The 19,324-nt window shown below is 33.8% G+C and overlaps 2 protein-coding genes across 2 annotated transcripts; both read right to left on the reverse strand.

The window, feature by feature from the left end:
- Window positions 1-5,726: 5,726 nt before the first annotated feature.
- Window positions 5,727-8,672, reverse strand: LOC137807334 (muniscin carboxy-terminal mu-like domain protein). The gene has a single exon (XM_068607938.1). The coding sequence runs from the start codon at window positions 7,808-7,810 to the stop codon at window positions 5,921-5,923; it is 1,890 nt and encodes a 629-aa protein (XP_068464039.1). The 5' UTR covers window positions 7,811-8,672; the 3' UTR covers window positions 5,727-5,920.
- A 348-nt stretch (window positions 8,673-9,020) lies between these two features.
- On the reverse strand, window positions 9,021-13,221 carry LOC137807335 (uncharacterized). The gene is made up of 6 exons (XM_068607939.1): window positions 12,592-13,221; window positions 11,877-11,991; window positions 11,027-11,683; window positions 10,828-10,945; window positions 9,909-9,967; window positions 9,021-9,314 (listed from the first exon to the last, which is right to left on the reverse strand). The coding sequence occupies exons 1-5, from the start codon at window positions 12,672-12,674 to the stop codon at window positions 9,942-9,944; spliced, it is 999 nt and encodes a 332-aa protein (XP_068464040.1). The 5' UTR covers window positions 12,675-13,221; the 3' UTR covers window positions 9,021-9,314; window positions 9,909-9,941.
- Between the last annotated feature and the right edge of the window lie 6,103 nt (window positions 13,222-19,324).

Consider the following 19,324-nt stretch of genomic DNA (forward strand, 5'->3'; position numbering starts at 1 on the left):
TGAAGGGTGTCTCTACCATCCTGGCCTTCTTCCATCACACACTTATGGCATTTTTGAACATATATTGAAAGGTATCTCTACCATCCTGGCCTTCTTCCATCACACACTTTCCTTCCTGTCTCAGTATTTTGGTCCCTAATACTTGCTAATGCATAATGAAATGAAATCACACTATTTGCAGCTTAACCATCATGTATAGTTCCAAACAACTGACTTTCAAATTTTCGCTAGTTTACAGGTATCACTTTCTGATGTTATATTTTGATGCATTTCATTCGTCGTGTCAATTTTTTTGCTTGTAATTCATTCATGTATTCATGCAACAGGTGATAGATACTTCACAAAACAACTGATGACATTTCTGTAGGTAAAATTTTCTACTGTTGAAAGAGGATCGTCATGACCCCCATTTCTTCCATATAATGGACCCACGAAAAGTATATTGACGAAACTACATTTTGAAAATAAAATATTTTCTTAAAGTGGAAAGATCAATTGTCCAACAACGTGGGGCATGGAAGAGAAACTTCGTTTGTGGAAGACATGACAATTTGAAATTAGACACATTATAATTAATGCATTGATTGATCAGACAAGGGAAAAGGACTTGTTCTGAAATTTTCAAACACCAAAGGGAGGGCCAGAGAAATGCACAAGTTCTGAAATAATAAGAAATTCGAACTAACCATAGATCATATCATAATACTTCAAAAGTGAAGCAACCTAGTTTCATCACCGCAGTCCTTGAAAAATAATTTCTTCAGTTATAGTAATCAATCCCGGATAGTGGCACCTAGCGACTAATAACAAAAAATGATGATAGCCATTTTGAAATCTTTTATACAGTTTATATATTCCATACTATATACAGTAAATGCATAAAAATAAAAATTTAAAATAAAAATACTCAAATCTTGACATGTTCATAATTTAAAAAAAAAAGTTATTGGTCTAAGCTCCTAAGCAAATAGTAAAAAAGGATGCCATGACTAACCAAAGGGAGAGAAAAGAGAGAATGGATTTGGGTCTTTGGGCGATAGATGGTAAAATAACAGACTGATGGAACAAAGAGAACAATAAACAGAGAACAGACAGATGGAACAAAGAAAACAATAAGAACAAAAGAAAACAGGAAAAAAAAGAGAGAAGAGAGAAAAACAAAACAGAACAAAGATTGATGAGAATAAGAGAACAGGTTTAGAAGAAATAACTGAAAAAAAAAATGAGAACGAGATATGGAAGTAAAAAAACTGGCAAGCTGCTACATTGGTTGCCTGAGAGAGTCACCAGAGGGTCACACAGTGATTGCAGAGAGTTGCACTGCGTTTGTGCAACAGTCGCAAGGTAGAAGAGGAGAAAAGTGAGGTATGGTTAAAACTTTGAAAGTTTTCTACATTTTAGTACCCAAAATAAAATAAAAAATACCTCCATAAAATACCCCTCCAGCAAATTAACATAGAAGGGCATTCTCGGAATTTTTAACATCATCAATACAAAATGCTATAGCACTGCAAAATGCTATTATTTTGGCTGATACAGTGAAATGTAACACTACGGCACTGCATATGGTGGCCATGGCAACCACACCTCTATAGCATGCTATGACAAATCTTTATATTTCCACCATATATATATGAATACCATTATATGAGATGGGTAATACAGGACAAAGGAAGACTAGAAAAGCACAAAATCATTTTTTCTGCAGCACATTATAAAAGTGAATCACAGGGGACAAATATTTTCCGTTAGCGTTCAATTCTCATGACTTGAGGACCTCTACAATCTAAAATGACTTGTTATCTTTGAAGTTACCACAATTTCACATTATCAATTCAATCAACAAAATCGAAAGGGATCTAACAAATTTGATGGCCAAGAGTCAACTAAAATAAGCTTAACTCTAGAGAGAGCAAGTAAAACATCATGATATAAGGCTAATGTATTGTGTACACCTTAATAGGTTGTCCGTGGTGTATGGACAACCATTACCCTTTTAGATTAAACCTTTTACAATAGGTTCTTTATCACTTGATCCCAATACCCTCTTAACAATCACGCTGCCATCTCCATTGTCTCCTCCCTCCTCTCAAACAACTTCCTCATATGTTCTTCAAACTCAACCCCTCACCTTTCCTTCCTCTTTCAGACAAAACTATTCTCCACCGCATCTAACCCCAAAATCTCCATCTCAAAGTGACCCATCTTATCCATCTAGCCTACATGGTTCTCAACAAAGGAAGGTGACACAGATTTTGAGCTGCCTCATTGACTGCAATTCCAACGTCATTTAAATTCCCAAGGGTTCTTTCTCCCACTGAAATATGTGGTTGTTCAGGACCAAGGTTGTCAAACTTGCAGGGTGACCCTTAAACCTGTTTGAGTTTACGAGTCAACTGCTTCCTGGCGAGTGAACTCGTTTTTTGTCAGACTCGGTGTAGACTTGGACAGATTTGCCGAACTCGGTGTAACTCGCGAGTTTGAGGCTGAGTCAACGAGTTCTGGAAAAAAAGCCCAAAACGACCCAGAGATGTTCATTTTGATTCATGTTTGTCACTGTGCTTGTCATCATCACGTCGCCATCTCGCTTCTTGTCGGATCCTCACTGTGCCTTGCCTTAGCTGTCGCGTCTTTTTCATTTTCAGGAATGGGTTTTGTGTGTTAATTGTGGGAATGTTAGATTTAGGGTTGGGAGTTATTTTTAAGCTGGGTTGGGGATTTTTAAGCTGATTGGATTTAGGGTTATTTTTTAGGTTGGATTTGGGGATTTTTAAGCTGATTGGGTTTATGGTTGGGAGTTGTTTTTAAGCTGATTGGGGATTTTTTTATTTAGAGTGTGGCTGAAAAAAGATTGGGATTGAGATTAAATTATTTTTTTATTGATTCGACGTTTCAGCACAGTAAATAAATTGTAAGATGTTATGGAATTGGTATAAGAATTTTTTTATTAAAATTTTATATGATGTAAACTTTTACGAGTCTACGAGTCGGGTTTACAGACCTCCTATGAGTATGAGTCTGAGTAGACTCTCGAGTCTGATAACCTTGTTCATGACCAACTGTTGATGTGATCATGCAGAAAGTGCCCAGCAAGAAGCACATTGCCAATATTGCCATAGCTTCAATGGCATAGAGAGCTAACAGTGTGCTACTGCCAGAGCTCTGCATTGCATGCTCGAAGCCAAAGACATGTTGAGGTTTCTGACCAGTGAGGAAGGACTCACTACTAGGACTCCATGCACAAAGAAGAGGGGGTTTTACTAGGTGTTGTTTGCTACAAGAGACTTCTTTTGCTTAACACATTGCAATAGTGGGGACTTCTTATGATTGTGAATCTAACATTAGATGGAGATTTTGGGGTTGAATTTGAAAAATATACATATACATCATCATATATAGTCTCCAATGACAACAAACAAGTAGAGGATGCTAGAAGGGAATTAGGAATCTAGTGTAAAAGGATTTAGAAGGGGATTAAGAATCCAGTGTAAATATGGACCACCTATGAAGGTGGTCATCTTAGCTTTGCTCTATAATCTTAACCTACTAATATTCAAAGGTGAAAACACATTTGCTCAATTGACATTGACAATAAAATAAAAGAAAGAAAAGTTTAAAATATATATAACAATGTATTTATTTTATTTTTGTTTAGTTGGAGAGAAAACATAAAGAAAAGAGAGAGAAAAGTCGAGTTCTAGAGACAAAAAAAACAAACTTTTGTTTTCTAGCTCTTTCTCTTCAATTCCGGTTTTAAATTTTTCTCTCTTCCCTTGTTTTCCTCCTATTCTAGCAAACAGAAACCTTGTTTGGTAGAAGAAAGAAAAAGGATGGATAAAATATAAAGGATGAGTGAAAATAGATAAGAAAAATAGTTAAAGATGTTTAATAGAAGAAAAAAAAAACAAAGATACTATATGAGTGAAAATAGGTGAGAAATAGACTGGAAAAGTACTGGTGGAACCTCTCACTTTTTAATTCTCTCCTCCCTATTTCATTCCTACCAAACATACCTAATTAAATTCACTCTCTGTTTCTATTCTAACCCTCCAACGAACCAAACCATTAGAGTGTCTACTTAATATACCTTGCATGGTACCGTCAGAGCTTTTAAAACCTTTCTTAACCAACCTAAATATTAGAGTAATAATTTGTACCGCTTATATATGCCTCAGAAATGCTCATTTAAAAGAACTAGTAAATGCAGCACGGGGTAATACTAGCAAGTAGCAACATTACTTCACACCAGCTCTTCAAGAATCTATAATTCCTAGCAATGTCCACAACACCATAACCGGGTGCTTCTGAACCCCTTCACCATTTACCATATGCTATTTGCCCTTGTATGGCACCACACCATCTGCAATATCTGCCATGGCACCTGTCATGTCATTGCACTGCAACACCCATGGCAGAACATCCCGTGTTTTTATAAGTTTTAAATATCCGTTTTAAGGGGTACATAAAACATAACGGATCCCCATTTCATTTTTGTGTTCACTCTTATTCCCTGGTGTTTAACTGTGAAACCCTAGGTTTTTACTGGGAACCACCTAAGCAAGCAACTCTGGAGAACCTTCTCCAGTGACCACCCAGTCAGCAACCAGAGTGTGGCTATTCTTCTTCTTCTTCATCTGTTTCAACGTTTTTGTGCTCTGTTTTTTCAAAAATTTCAGGATTTAGTTCTGTTTTAGAATTTCAGAATTTAGTTCTCTGTCTTTCAGAATTTCATGTTCTATGTTTTTTTGTATTAAACTTATGATGTTCCCAAAAAAAAATTCATTTATAGGAAAAATGTCATTGCACCCAAATCATTCTTTTGAGACTGACGAGATCTTATTAGAATTTAGTCCAAGGTTCTGCTGTTTCTTTAATTTATTTTTGCCATTTACTCTTTAGATTTTGTACATTCTTTATCATTCATCATAGCTTCGTCCATAGGCCATCACACCAACCACCATGTATATAAAACTGTTCAGACTAGGCTTGTTAAATACTTAAACCTGTCTGTTAAGTTACATAGACATACCCAAGCTTTAAATTATGTTTGATTATTTAAATGAGTTGCGTTCAAACTTTAAGGGTTTGACTTTAAGAACTCATGTGTAACTCATTTATGTATGTGTGTGTTATATAAGTTTATAATAGAAAGTTCTTTAGTTTATGTTTTATTAGAATATTACCATTATTGTTTGAAAGTTCAGGCTCTATTAGCTAATATTGAGTTGAATTTGTGCAAAACATTAGCTTCGTCTTGAAATATGAATTACTATCTGAGAAAGACTTGATACATATTTTCTATAAGTAGATTAGTATTAAAATAAATTGAGATGATATATTGATAAAGTCAAAAAATAATATAAGAAAATTTTCATATAAGCAAAAATAATTAAAGTATAAATGAGATGAGCTAAATAAGTCAAGCTCAAACTTTCAATTAACCTTGATCCAATAAATGAATCAAACTTGACCTATCCTTTTCTTTGACAAGCCAAGTCCAAACTTTAAGAGTTTAGCTCAGCTGGACTCGTTTAAACCTCTACTCACCACCAAAGGCTGCCATCTACTGTTCATAATCTTGATTACTAGTTATTGTTAAATTTTCAGCAGGCACTAGCAAGTTTTAGAAATATATTGCTTACTGTTCATCTAGAGTGATGCATTGAATAAAAAGTTATAGTAATTCATTATTGCAAATAGGAATTATTAAAATGACTACGTGGTAATACTAGCAAGTAGCAAGTACTTTCATTGAAGTAAATTCATAGCCACAATACAGAGAAACAAAGATTTTCAGATAATTCCAGAGTTCAAGGTACACGATCGATATCAAAGAATGCTATAAACACAACAAAACCATAAATCTCATGGACACAAAATGAAAAGGTACATCTCTTGCTAATCATCTATGATTACAAAATCAATCGCACATGTATACCCCACTCTCAAGTCTGTCACTAACCTCGTAGAAGTCTGTCTTACCTTCCGTAGCAGGCCGTATAGAAACTCCAGACAATGACTGAGTTACTTGTTCTGAAAATTTCACATAACCAACAACCTCAATTTCCTCGTCATCTTCACTGGAATCTACCGGCATCCGAACTCTCAACCTGCCAGGAGAGCCTTTCAACGGAATCTCTGGTACAAGCCATTTAATTTCTCTTTCAGTCCTATTTAACACAGCTTTTGGAGAAACCTTCAACAGAGTAGGATCAACGGGCAGTTTAAGAGTAAACGTAACATCGTGCAATGGGACTAACAAATCAGGGTTTGAAGCATATTGAATCATCACAGAAAGCAAACTCCCAGTATGCCGTTTCGTAAGTCGAACCCTCAAAGGCAAAGGTGTCAACCTAGGAACCAGGCTATACTTCATAATTGGTATTGGCTCCTCAGAGGCCGCAGTCCTCACATGAAACAACCCATTACCAAGACTACTAACACGCGAACTCTGAATAACAAATCTCTTAACAGCACTGGTTCCCTCAATTCGGAATGAGAATTCAGTTTCCTTATCACCAGCAGTTTTGGGTGGCAAAGTTCTGAGGTAAACAACACCCATCAACCCCACTCTTGCAAGCAACGATTCCCTGAACTCTGCACTAATCACCTCCGAAATATACATCTCAGGACCCTTCATCTCAGTTTTCTGCACCAACAAGTTCTCAAGTGGCGTTCCTGAACCACTTTCAGCCGCTGTTTTAGGAGCAGCATCAGGCCCAGTTTGCAACAATTCAACCCCACCAAGACCTTGCGGTTTGGGAGGCTTGGTTGTGCCCACAAACTCGGAAGGATCCAATCCACCACCCCAAGCATCGTTGAAACCTTCAAAAGCTTCTCCAATAGAAGCTTGCTCATGCCCAAACTCAACTCCACCGTAGTTCCCTTCAAAACCCTCCACATTTATCTGCGTCGATTGAGTAGCCTCAGGAGGAGGCAATGAGGTGACATCAAGCCCCTCCAAAGCTGAGGTTAAATCATTAGCAGAAGGGTCCTTTGTTTTTTTGAAACCTTCAACAAGTTCCTGCGGCTTGTTAATTGCATCACTAGCTGCAAAAGGGTCCTCCACCTGAGACTCCTCCGGCTTCTGCTGCGGCTCCTCCTGCGTTTCCTGCGGGGCGGGTGCAAGGCTGGCGGCGATCTCTTCGCCAGCCTCGAGCGTTTCCGGCGGCAACTCGAAGGAGGCGGTGGATAAGGCGTCGATGCAGGCCTGGTGCTCAAGCGAATACACCTCCAACGTGAGCCACGTGTCGGCGCCGCGGATCTTGTTCTCAGTGTCGATGGCAGAGTGGACCATCTTGGCTATGCTCTCGCCGTGCATGGTGGTGAGCATGGCGGCGAGGCGGATGTTGCTGACGCCGCGGAGGACGATGTCGAGGGCCATGTAGATCTCGGCGTACTTACGGCTGAGCTTCTCCGGCGTGACATCGACGCCGCGGCACGCCGTCACGATAACACTGACAGCCTGGTTGACGATGTGGATGCACTCGAACACGTTGACGGAGTTGTCGTGGTCCGCGACGGTGATTCCAAGCACGTAGATGCCGTTCACGAGGCGGTACACCACGCGGTAGCGGCTCTCCACCCCGACGATGACCTGGCCGCTCGACGCCGCGAGGGGGTCGTCGCCGATGGATTCCGCTGCGTAGGCGTCGTCTGGCGTGGAGTGCTTGTTGGCGGCGAGGGCGCGGCGCGTTTGGCGAAACGCAGAGAGGGCGCCGAGGGCGCGTGAGGGAGGGAACCACTCGCGCGTCTGGAGAAGTATATCGGATCCATTGGAGGGCTGCAAGGAAAGCGCTAGACAAGACATGGGAGATTGGGATCGTGTTCAGTTAGGGTATTTGAAATTCCTAGAAGTCCAAAATTGAAATTGGGAATTGAACATTCAATTTGCACAACACACACAACACAAACAGAAAGCGAAACTCTTAGATCTGAGTGTGGTGGAGGACTGATTGGACTCGCTACAGGAATCTGGCACCAATGCTCTCCTTTCTCTTTTCCTTTTCTTCCTTCTTCCTTCTTCCTCTCTTCTTTTCTTTTTTCTTCTCACCCATTTCTTCTCTTTCCATTTCCTTTACCAATTTTGTTGGGCCGATCCATCCAGAGGCTCGGCCCATAACAGCTTAGCTACTTTTATCTCTCTCTCTTCATCTTCATTGCGTCATTTTTTCTCTCACTCGTTTAAATTTCCCCCCAATTATTTAATGCTATATAAATTAGTTAAGATGTTAGTTTTTAAATTAGATGACATCACATCATTCATGTCAAAGCCATTATCCAACAACGGCGAGGTGTGTGCTCTTCAATAGCGTTGAGAATTTGCAATGAAGAGGATCATTTTGACTTTCTACATTGAATGTCAACCCTATATTTTTGTATTTCCAATCAAACATTTTTTTGGTATTATTAACATTATTCTTTGAAACATAAAACAAATGTTCTTTTCTGTCTGAAAAAGAAATCGACCAATTCAATATTGTTTCTGATATTTTCATCTTTCAAGAACAAAAGTTATCATTTACATCTCTTTTAAGACTAATGTAAGTTATCGCAGACTTTTCCTGGTTCTTTCGTTTTTTCAGCTTTGGTTTGACTTTTATAGAGCTGAGTATTTTTTTAGCACAACCATTTTGGAAAATATAGGAGCAGCCTTAGACTCCTAGACTTTAGGTGCCTGTGTTCAATCCTTGAAGAAGACGTTTGATTATCATATTCTTCTTTGGTCCAAAACTCTTTATCTATATTTCTTTAACACCTAACAATTTTTATTTATTTAGTTAAAACAATAATTAATCTGTGATAAAAAGTAGTAGTCGCAACAGTCCCGTGAAACGAATGGCCTTGCCCATTTGACTATATAATAAATTAATATAATTAGAAAGAAAGAAACGCATACCCATGGATTCCTTCAGAAGTTAGAAAGAAACATATTTAAACGTGTTTCCGATAATAAAAGGCTCCACCTTGTGATATTTTAAGTTTGGATCGAAGGTTGCATTGAATTGAGACAGTAAAAGTGTTGCAACCAATATAGGTTAAGTTGCATTGAATATTGGATATATGGATAAATGTATATACATTTTAACAGGCCTGAGAAACTAAAATAGACAGCTGTCCCTGTAGGACACAGGTTGGTTGCTATCCTATCAGTATCCACACAAAGATAAATTCATCTTAATCTCAACAACGACAAAAGAGAAGGTCACACTGTCCCTTCAGCTAACTTGTCCCACCAAAATATATCAATGAAGGCAGTGGCTGAGATCTCGAATGACCACTCACCTTGTCCACCCACCACGACAAGTAAAGCCCTACAAAACCCAAACATTCATTGATATAACAGTGCCACCCGCCAATTAAAATTAACATACAGACATATATAATGCCTCCAAATAAAAGCCGAGTTCTTGAAAAGAAAAATTCAGTACAAATCTCTATTAAGTGACACAAGTATTCAGATCTCAGTGTTTTTCATACACAGATCTCACTGTTTGAAGTCAATTTTTCACTTGAACTGAAAAAAATGATGTTATGTTTGGGATGATGAAGCTGTTTGAATCTGCATGAGTAGCGTGAGGTTAAATCTACTTTTGAATAAATAAACTATCTTGCAATACATATCAACACAAACTATCTGAGGAAAAAGGAAATGCAAGCTTTCTAGGTTCCAACCATATTTTAAGAAGAAAGGAAACATCTTCATGTTAACGTAAACCCCAAAAACATACTTGCAAAGGTTTTATTATTTTAACCATTACAGCATATAAATGAAATATTTCATTGTTCCAACCATGTTTTATGTAGAAAGTAAACATCTTATTGCTAACTTTCACCTCAAACATACTTGCAACAATTTCAGGTTTTATTATGTTAGTCATAACAGAATATTAAGGTTGAGGAAATACCTTATAAACTGGTTGGCGAAGCAGCCGTTTAACTCAGGATGAATAGAGTACAAAGGGAACTACAGAGAAAGGCGAGAAAATGTCATTTGATTAGCAATGCTCAATGCATTAACTGAGAAAGGTTAAAGCTTGGCAAAAAAGCTGAAAAGGCTAAGAAAAATATAAAAAAGTCCAGCTTGTTGAAAGAAATGTCATCCAGGTATTAAATTTATGAACAAGTTACAGCTTACCGACTAGGAATTTGCTTTCCCTATCATACATCAAATCAAATTATTAAAATAAAAGCAAAGCCAAAGGGAAATCCCAACCATCATTAACTACCAGTTGATGTATCGGTATCTTGTTGAACCGAAAAAACAAAATGTACGGGTATATTCATTGTAAAAGATTTCAAATAGTCAGCAAGATAATGAAATCATTCGGAAATTTGGATGTTGTGTTAAAAAAAAAAAAAGATACACGCACCAAGAAGGTGCCTCACCAGATTTCTAAGGGAGAAGAATGGCTAATTAGCAATGAATTATTGACAATCGGGAAGTCTAGGCATGACAACCATCATCACGATATCCACACTAATAACAAGATTCGATCATTCATTCCCTATATAATGGCATGATTTCTATCTGAACACATACAGAAAATTAATAATATTACTCTCAAGCAATAATTGTAACATAGTTAACCATATGTGAGTTTTAATAATCTTCATACCAAAGATGATAGGAACTAACAAGTTTTAAGATCTTCTAACCAATGTGTTACTCACAACTCACAACCTAGTTAGAGAAAATGCCCATGCATTAAATTAACTTTGTTAACAGGAACATGAAAGTACAGCTGAAATAAGCAGAAATTAGAAACAAAATAGACAGAATTCCAGGACGTAAGAATCCTATATGAGCAGGAATTGAAAGCTTACCAAAGAGGAAAATGGTCAGCATTAGAACAAGTGTAACTTGAATAGAACACCCATATCGTGAGTGCAAGGGCCTTTGAAACTGTCTCTGGCTCTGGCATATACCAATGCGCCCAAAACGCTGCACAGTACAAAAATCAGGCCGTAAGCAAAGAAAGTAGAAGAAAATGTTTCTATCTCTGTATGCATTTATTCATCTAACCTGATTGAACATACGAAGTACTCGCATGGCCTGAGGATATTCTTCAAACTTTTGTTTCCAAGATAGATGTTTGAATCCTTTTTCTTTAGGGGTGGCATCAACAGTCCTTGGAGTTTTATCTCTTGGCTCATCTTCGTCAGCAATTACAACTTTTAGAGCACTGAAATTAGGTGGGTTCCACGTCTTTCTTGTACTTGTTCTATCTGATTGAGAAACTATCTCATCATTACTCCTGGAAACACCCTCTGATTTTATTTCTATCACATAATTTGTATCCTTGTTAGCAGACTTTTCACTAGCAGATAAATCCCGGTTGCACAGAGTGTTTATATCTACATTTTTATCTTCTTTTCTGACTTGTTTCTGCTGAAGTGAGCTTATCTTCGAAGAGGTAGCCTCCATAGATTCATCATTACTGCTTTTTGAGGTCTGACAAGTTCCGGATAGAAACGCAGCCAGATCATCTCGCTCTTCTTCATCCAGATTTACCCACCGAAGCGGTTGCCTGCCTTGCTCAATAAAAGTTTCCCTTAGAGCTTCTTCAACTTGGGTAATTTGGCTTTCAATGGCAGAAATAAACTGCCTATGCCTGATGCTTAAGTTGTCATCACCATGATGTCGGTAGCTTAGCCTGACAGCTTTCTCAAACTCCTCTAACTGTTTAAGCATGCTCAAAACACAAGAATGAACATTCAGTCTCAAGGGAAATGACAAGAAACAAAGGAGAAAGTTGACTTATCAGTGAATCTACAATAAGAAAACTAAAGATTTTGTTGAAAATGTACATGGTCAAAAGAGGGGTACAAAGGGAGAGGAATTCAATATTTAAAAAAAGAGTATATTGACTTACCTGCCATTTTGCAGTACCTAAAGCAGTTTGTAGCTCCCTGCATAGTTCATTTAATTCAGCAGGAGTTGACCTTTCTCTCTTTTCTCTCATCCATGCCCTGTACGCAGATTCCATTCTGGATAAAGAGAGGCATGAAATTTATGTCAGACATAAATGACACACTCCAATTTATTTATAGAGTATAGTGATGTTGAAGACATGACCAAACTCCATCCTAAATTAGGAGTGACTCAAAAAAGGACACGGCAGTGCATAGATCATCCAAATAGCTTCATGTATTTTGAACCCAGAAATAAGATAGGACTCCACTGTAAGTTGATCATTCATATCATTTACACGCACAATAAGATCAAATAAATGTCAACTTAGAAATAGTTCCAAAATTTGATACAAGGGAAAATATATTTTAGATTCTCTTACATGCTATACCTCCCCTTCGTTTTTATTATTTCCCCACAACTACCAAAAACTCCATTTGCAAGCGCCAAAGGAAAAGAAAAATCCATCAATTTAAAAAAAAATCTAGCTGGGCAAAGAACAAACAAGAAATAGGAAGAACGAAAGACACGACACGGCGATTGGAAAAACAACCCACCAGAACCAAAAACATCCACACATACCCAACATGACCTCAACCCACAAGATGCATACTTTAACATGAAATTCACCAAATATCGTGATTAAATCAACCCAAGAGACGAATCTGGGAACGTACATGTCAGCCGATTCCTGAACCTCTTCGGCCGCAGAGAAAAAAGCGTCCTTTCGCCATAGATCAAAGCTATTAGCTACCAACATCTTCAGCAACACCCGAAAACCAAACAACCCAGATGAAGATCAGACAGAAAAGGGCAAAAAGACAGAAAGTTGAATCCCCAAGCAGGAAGGAAGAAACCCACACACGAAGCTATGTCCCGTTGAAGAACAAAAGCTATTGGGTGGGTCGAAACGCCCCCAGGTTCTTTCTCGTTCTCCCCCCGTCTTGTGTTAAGGCGACAGAACACAGAGCACGGGAAGACGAGAGAGAAAGAAACCTTCGTAGAGAGAGAGAGAGAGACGTTTAAGCGACCCTTCTCTCTTTTTTAACCTCCACAACCACGTTTTGTTTTCCCGGTTTCTCTTTTTTCGGAAGGTTGTGATCAGGTGCTGGCAATTCCACCATACCCTATGGTTTCCAGCAAAGATTATGAGGCACGTGTGAGAGTGGTACAGTTGGAGGGTTATGATTGGGTGGAGTGCAGAGGATGGGCGAAGGGAAGAAGAGAGGAGAGGGTTGAGCGGTTGGAGAAGGAAAAGGAGAAATGGGGCAGTGAGTTTAGGCTGTTACCAAACCATTTTTATTCTTTTCTTTGGCCCCATATCTTAATTACTGCTATATTTTATTCTTATTTTTTCTAAGTCTGTGTGATATGGAAAATATTCTTTTCTATTCATCATTTTTTAGGCTCGTGATTTGGCTGTTCTGATAATGCCATTATTATGTCAAAAGTAATGAAAGAAAGTAAGAAACTGTTTTCCTTTTATCTTTTGGTTTCCACTGGGACACAATATAAGAACATATTCAATAGATTATGCATCCTAGTCACACTTCACTTCCTAACCTTCTTTTCTTCCCAGTTTTTTTGGTGGCCACAAACCAAAATTTGTTTTCTATCTGCTTAATTGTTTATTGTTTTGGTTTTTTTAGTTTTGGGAATATTTTAAAACCATTTAATAAAACCTACAAAATTGAAAGTGGATAAAAGCAAGTTTTTTTTTTTTTTTATAAAACCCATCTGGGAAATAACTTTTGGATTTTGGAGAGTGGACATGCTATTCAGCAAGAGTAGGAGTGATCAGGGGTTTGGTCCACTTCACCAATTCACCTTAGCATTTCACTGGTCCGATATAAATTATTTGGATTACGGATTAATATATATATATTTATTCTATTTTAGTGTTGAATAAATGCAATAAATGTATTCGATATTTAGTAAAAAAAAGGTTTCTGTCAATTTAATAATTAATTACTTTCATGATGAATTGTGACTTTGTGTTGTTTATTATTAAATTTCAACAAAAAATTATTACACCAAAAATAAGATTGAAAAATTAAACATATATTTTAACTTAATTTCAATAAAAAATTAAAATAATAATATTTTAATCGAGTTGTGGGATAAAAAAATTTCAGAGATTCGAGTGAATATTATTCAGTTGGATAAAAAAATAAAAATTTGTGGGAGAAAAATAAAATCACTCTTTTATGTAAATCAAAGAAAAACTAAGAAAGTTGAAAAAAAATTATATATTATTATAAAAAGTTAAAATTATCCTTATTTTTTTATACACATGTAAAATAACACTTTATATATTATAATAAAAATTATTATATATTTATATTATAAAAAAAATAATAATTAATTCTAAATTTTATAACATAATAAATTACATTGTTTTTTTATATGTAATATGTTATAAATTTTGTATGATAATCAATGGATTATGAAATCGATTATGTTATAAAAATTTGTATCATAATATATTATATATAAAACTTAATCGACTATATTATAAATTTTATAATATTATAGTTAATTATTGTAATAGTATAATATAATAATAAAATAAATATATTTATATAATCATAGTAAAAGAAAATAAATTAGTAATATAAATATAAAAATTATGAAAGAATAAAAAAAATGTTTTTTACATCAAAATTTATTTGAAATTGAAATAAAAGTTTTAAAAATTTATTACATTCTTAACTTTATAACGAAAAATTTTCAGGGAAAATTTTATTTTCATGATAATTATGTTAAGTGATTTGTAATTTGTTTGAAAATAATTATTTAACGATATTTTTATATAAAATTTTAATTAATTTAAATTTATAAAAAATATTTCATATTTTATTATTTAAATACTTTTAAAAATGAAAGTAAACTTCAATGAATTTTTTTCACAAATTCACTATAACATACCTTAATCTAAACAACCTCACTTCTTTTACACTTTTTTCTCAAATCACTACAAATTTTTTCTCTCAAATCCTCTTCCTAATCCAAATACAACTTACATGATTTTATTTATTTGTTTTTAAATTATACTCACAGATTCAGACAATTATGATCAATTATGAAATGCATGTTAATCCAAACAAGCTCACTTCCTTTATATTTTTTTCTCAAATCACTACAAATTCATTATTTCAAATCTTTTCTCCAATTCAAATACAACCTACATTATTTAATTTATTTGTTTTTAAATTATACTCACATATAACTATGGTCGATTATGAAATATATGTTTATATATACAAAGTATCTTACTTACGAAATCACGAACAACATTAAATTAAATTAAAATATCAATAAGTAATTAATTCATTGTGTACTAAATTTATCCAACAAAATAAAATCAAGTTTATGGAGATAGAAAAACGTATTTAGGAAAGAAGACCCTCTTATAATAAATCAGATTTTCTACAAAAGTTTCTCATTAAAAAAAGTGGATGGTACTTCGCCCTAATCACATAATTATTCAAAAAATTATTAAAGTAATAAAAAAGCAAATTAAGATTTCGATCAGAATAAAATTAAGCTAAATAGTATAAACACTGACTACTAAATATGTGTATCAATTAACATGACTCTATTATAATTTTTGTTGAATTTAAATTTTCGGTATATAATTACATTTAATGTTGAGATTTACATATGATGGTAATTATTATCTAGCTAAAATACATTGTTTTGCCAATAAAATCTTAGTAAATTATGTTATTTGTTGCATCAATCACCAAAAAATCATTAAATAGTATTTTACTTTCATATTTAGAAGATTAAATGAAAAATGTCATACAATGACAAAGGCCATGCTCTTAAAAGTAAATTTCTACAAACTTTTAATTTGTTTCACTAACGTTCACACAACAATAATTTGAGACATAAAGTATTATGAGGGGATTTTTTTTTCAAATGAGTGTAATGTGATTGTGCAAATCCTAAAATGTGTACAAAGTACAAAACAAATTATTCTCGTATAAATCGTGTACACGCAATGTATAAAGAAAATCCTACTTATCACAATTTCTCTTTTAAAAAAAATAATATAGAAATCATATATGTCAAAAGTGACTTTAGTACTCTCAAAGTACAGTCGTAAGATAGAAATGCGATTTTCGTACCTGAAGTCATGTTGGGTAATTACACTAAAATGTATTTGGGGTTGACGAATTCAGTTGAAAAAAAAAATACATTAGAATTATGCTTACTAAATACAAGTGTAATTTTTTTTTTCTTTTTTGTACAGAAAATAAAATTGTTTAATTTTTTATTATTTTTAATGATGGAATAATTAGTGAATTGTTAAAATAATTATAACATTAGAATAATTTAAGAGAGATTGAGTTGTTTGTTTGTTTTAGTGTAAAAGTAATTTAATTAGAACCTAAATGATACACCTTAAAAATTAAATCCATATATTTTCTTATATTGTTTTTGTGGTTAAGAAAACTCATTCCTCAACTCCAAATTCGTTCATAACTTCTTTTTTCATATAAAAAGCTTACATGTTAGGTATCACTATACTACTTGACATTTCAACTAGACTGACACTTCAAGTAACAACAATCATTTGTCATCACATGAAAAAAATATTATTAAAAAATAAAAATAAAAATATGAGAAACTATACCAAAACTCATATGTTAATAAAAATGATACATAGGTAAACTATCTATACCTATTAATAAAAAATTATAAGAACAAACTATATGGAAGTCTATTATACCAATGAAAAGATTCTCTATGAATAAATCATAAATTAGCCAACTTATCAGCACACACATTTTCTTCACGGAAAATATGAGTAACCCTAAACTTAATTTTTCCACAGTAATTAAGACCAGCGTCTTGGCAGACTACTCCGCCAACCAGCATCCACGACCCCTGCGCCACCGTCGTCCACCACCAAGTTGGAGAATGAACAGTCACTCACACAAACCTTAACCGCTCCAAATCCCTTCTTCCAAATCCCAGCCGAAGAGAGAGAACAAAACAAAAATCCAAATATTAATAAACTTCATTTAGATTTTTTCGTTTGCCCCATGTTCACAACTTCTTCTTTACTAAATTTGTGAATAATATATCTGATCACGGGCTATTATAAAGTGATATATAACTACCACTAATGCACCTTGCATCCATATGCAACAAGAAAGATCAAATTACAACATTTATTTGTCATATATTTTAAGTTACCGTATGAACATTCACAGCATCATCGTCTCCACTGAATTTGTGAATAATATATTTGATTACGAGCTGGTGCCATATAACTACAACCAATGCACCTTGTATCCATATGCAACAAGCAACATCAAATTACAATATTTATTTATGTCATATATTTTAGGTTTCGGTGTTAACAAACAAATGAGTTTTCCCAATAAAGAGGTTACGGTGGATGTCATGAAAACAATAAGACAAAGATATTTCATCAAGATCTAATTTTTAAGGTGTACCATTTAGATTCTAAATATATTTTTTAATTAAATTAATTTTACACTAAAACAAACAACTTAATCTCTCAAATTATTCCAATGTTATATCATTCACTAATTATTCCATCATTAAAAATAATAAAAAATAAAACAATTTTATTTTCTTGAAAAAAAACAAAAAAATTACACAAAAAAATATAATTTTTTCAACTGAAATCATCAACACCAAACACAACTTTAATTAAAAAAATGCACTAAAATTGTATTTGGTAAGCACAACTTTAAATATGAAAATCTTTATCATGTAATACTAAAATCGATTTTTGACACAGACTTTTATATTAATTTTTTTGGGAGAGAAAAACTGTGACATGCAATCACAATTTTACCTATTACGAGAATATATACTTTTTTTTTACCCATTTCAGGGATTTCACAAACACATTTACACTCATTTGAAAAGAAAAAACATTTCGAAACCTCCCAACAATTTATATGAGTAAATACCAAACAAGAAAAGCAGAATAAAATATTATAAGAGGAAAGGTTATTAAAAGGAAAATAAATTATACTTAAATATTTTGTCCAGAAACGAGTGAAATTATATCCATAAATAAAGATTATAAAGTATCATACAAAAGGGTTTTCCATTGTCAGAAAGTGTGGAAAAGGGTTCATGTACCATCTTAGACATAAAATATTTTAAATAAAGTAAAAATGTAATTAAAATACACAATGAAAAATATTTAAGAATAAAACAAATTTACCATCTTATCAATATTAATATATTAAAGCATAATCTTGAAATAGAAAAAATATTATAAATAATATAGTTGGCAAAAAAAGTTATATAATAGTAGTGAAAAAGAGACACTTTGTGTCTATATTTTTAAAAAAATATGTACTTAGTCACTTTTATTATTTGGAAAGTTTATTATTAATTTTAAAATATAATTAAGAGCTAAATAAGAATATTGCATATGTATTTATTATAGATTTTTTTTTTTAATTTTAAAATATAATTAAGGGTGAAATAGGAATATAAAATGTTATTTTAATTTGAAAAAATGTTTACTATGTAAAAATGTAAAATAATAAAATTTTCTTAATTAAAATTATTACAAGTCAATAAAAATCACATATATCTTTCTTTGCTTCAATACCTATCTATCCACTACTATAAAAGACCAATGACTTTTATTTTAAACCTTAACATAAATTCAAATTGATTACTTATAATTTGTGTCTACTTTCTTGATTTATGTTCAATCACAGTCTCGTAAGTTATTACAGCTCTTTATTTACCTTACCTTAGTTAGTATACATAATAAAAATTAAAAAATTGAGACATCAGACCCTTGAATTCATCAAGGAAATTTGACCTTTATAGAATAGATTGTAAAGTGGGGACTAAAATGTGCGTACATGTATTTTTAGATTAATTTTACAAGTTTTAAACTTTTGTGTACGAAAAGGGAAAATTTGTTTTCCAAATCTACTTATTATTTTAAAATAAAAGATAATTAATTAAAGAAAAATGTGAGTAACACAATATTTTCAAAATACATTATCCAATTGAATGAACTTCACATGGTGCCATTAATAAGTGCTTATGAGGGTAAAGTATTTTCATAATCAAAAGTCAGGACACTAATTGAAGTGAGTTTTTGCCTCTCAGCAAAATATTATTTACTAACTGTTGGACTTTATTGGTTTCCACCAAATATTTGGTTGTCACATGTTCCCTTTACACTAATGGGGCACACAAATTTAAAAGGGAGTGTGTGTGAGAGATAGAGAACCCATTTTCTAGTCATATAGTCAGAGTTTAAATTGGTTGTTGGGCATCGATGGAAAAAAGATTCAACGACAAATAATATAAATATGCATTTTGGTTGTTCATTAAAATACCATTTTCTTCAATCATTGTCGGTGACATCCGATGCCTAAGCTACGCACG

Source organism: Phaseolus vulgaris, chromosome 3, assembly GCF_051622355.1.
Source record: "Phaseolus vulgaris cultivar YP4 chromosome 3, ASM5162235v1, whole genome shotgun sequence".
Taxonomy (NCBI): domain Eukaryota; kingdom Viridiplantae; phylum Streptophyta; class Magnoliopsida; order Fabales; family Fabaceae; genus Phaseolus; species Phaseolus vulgaris.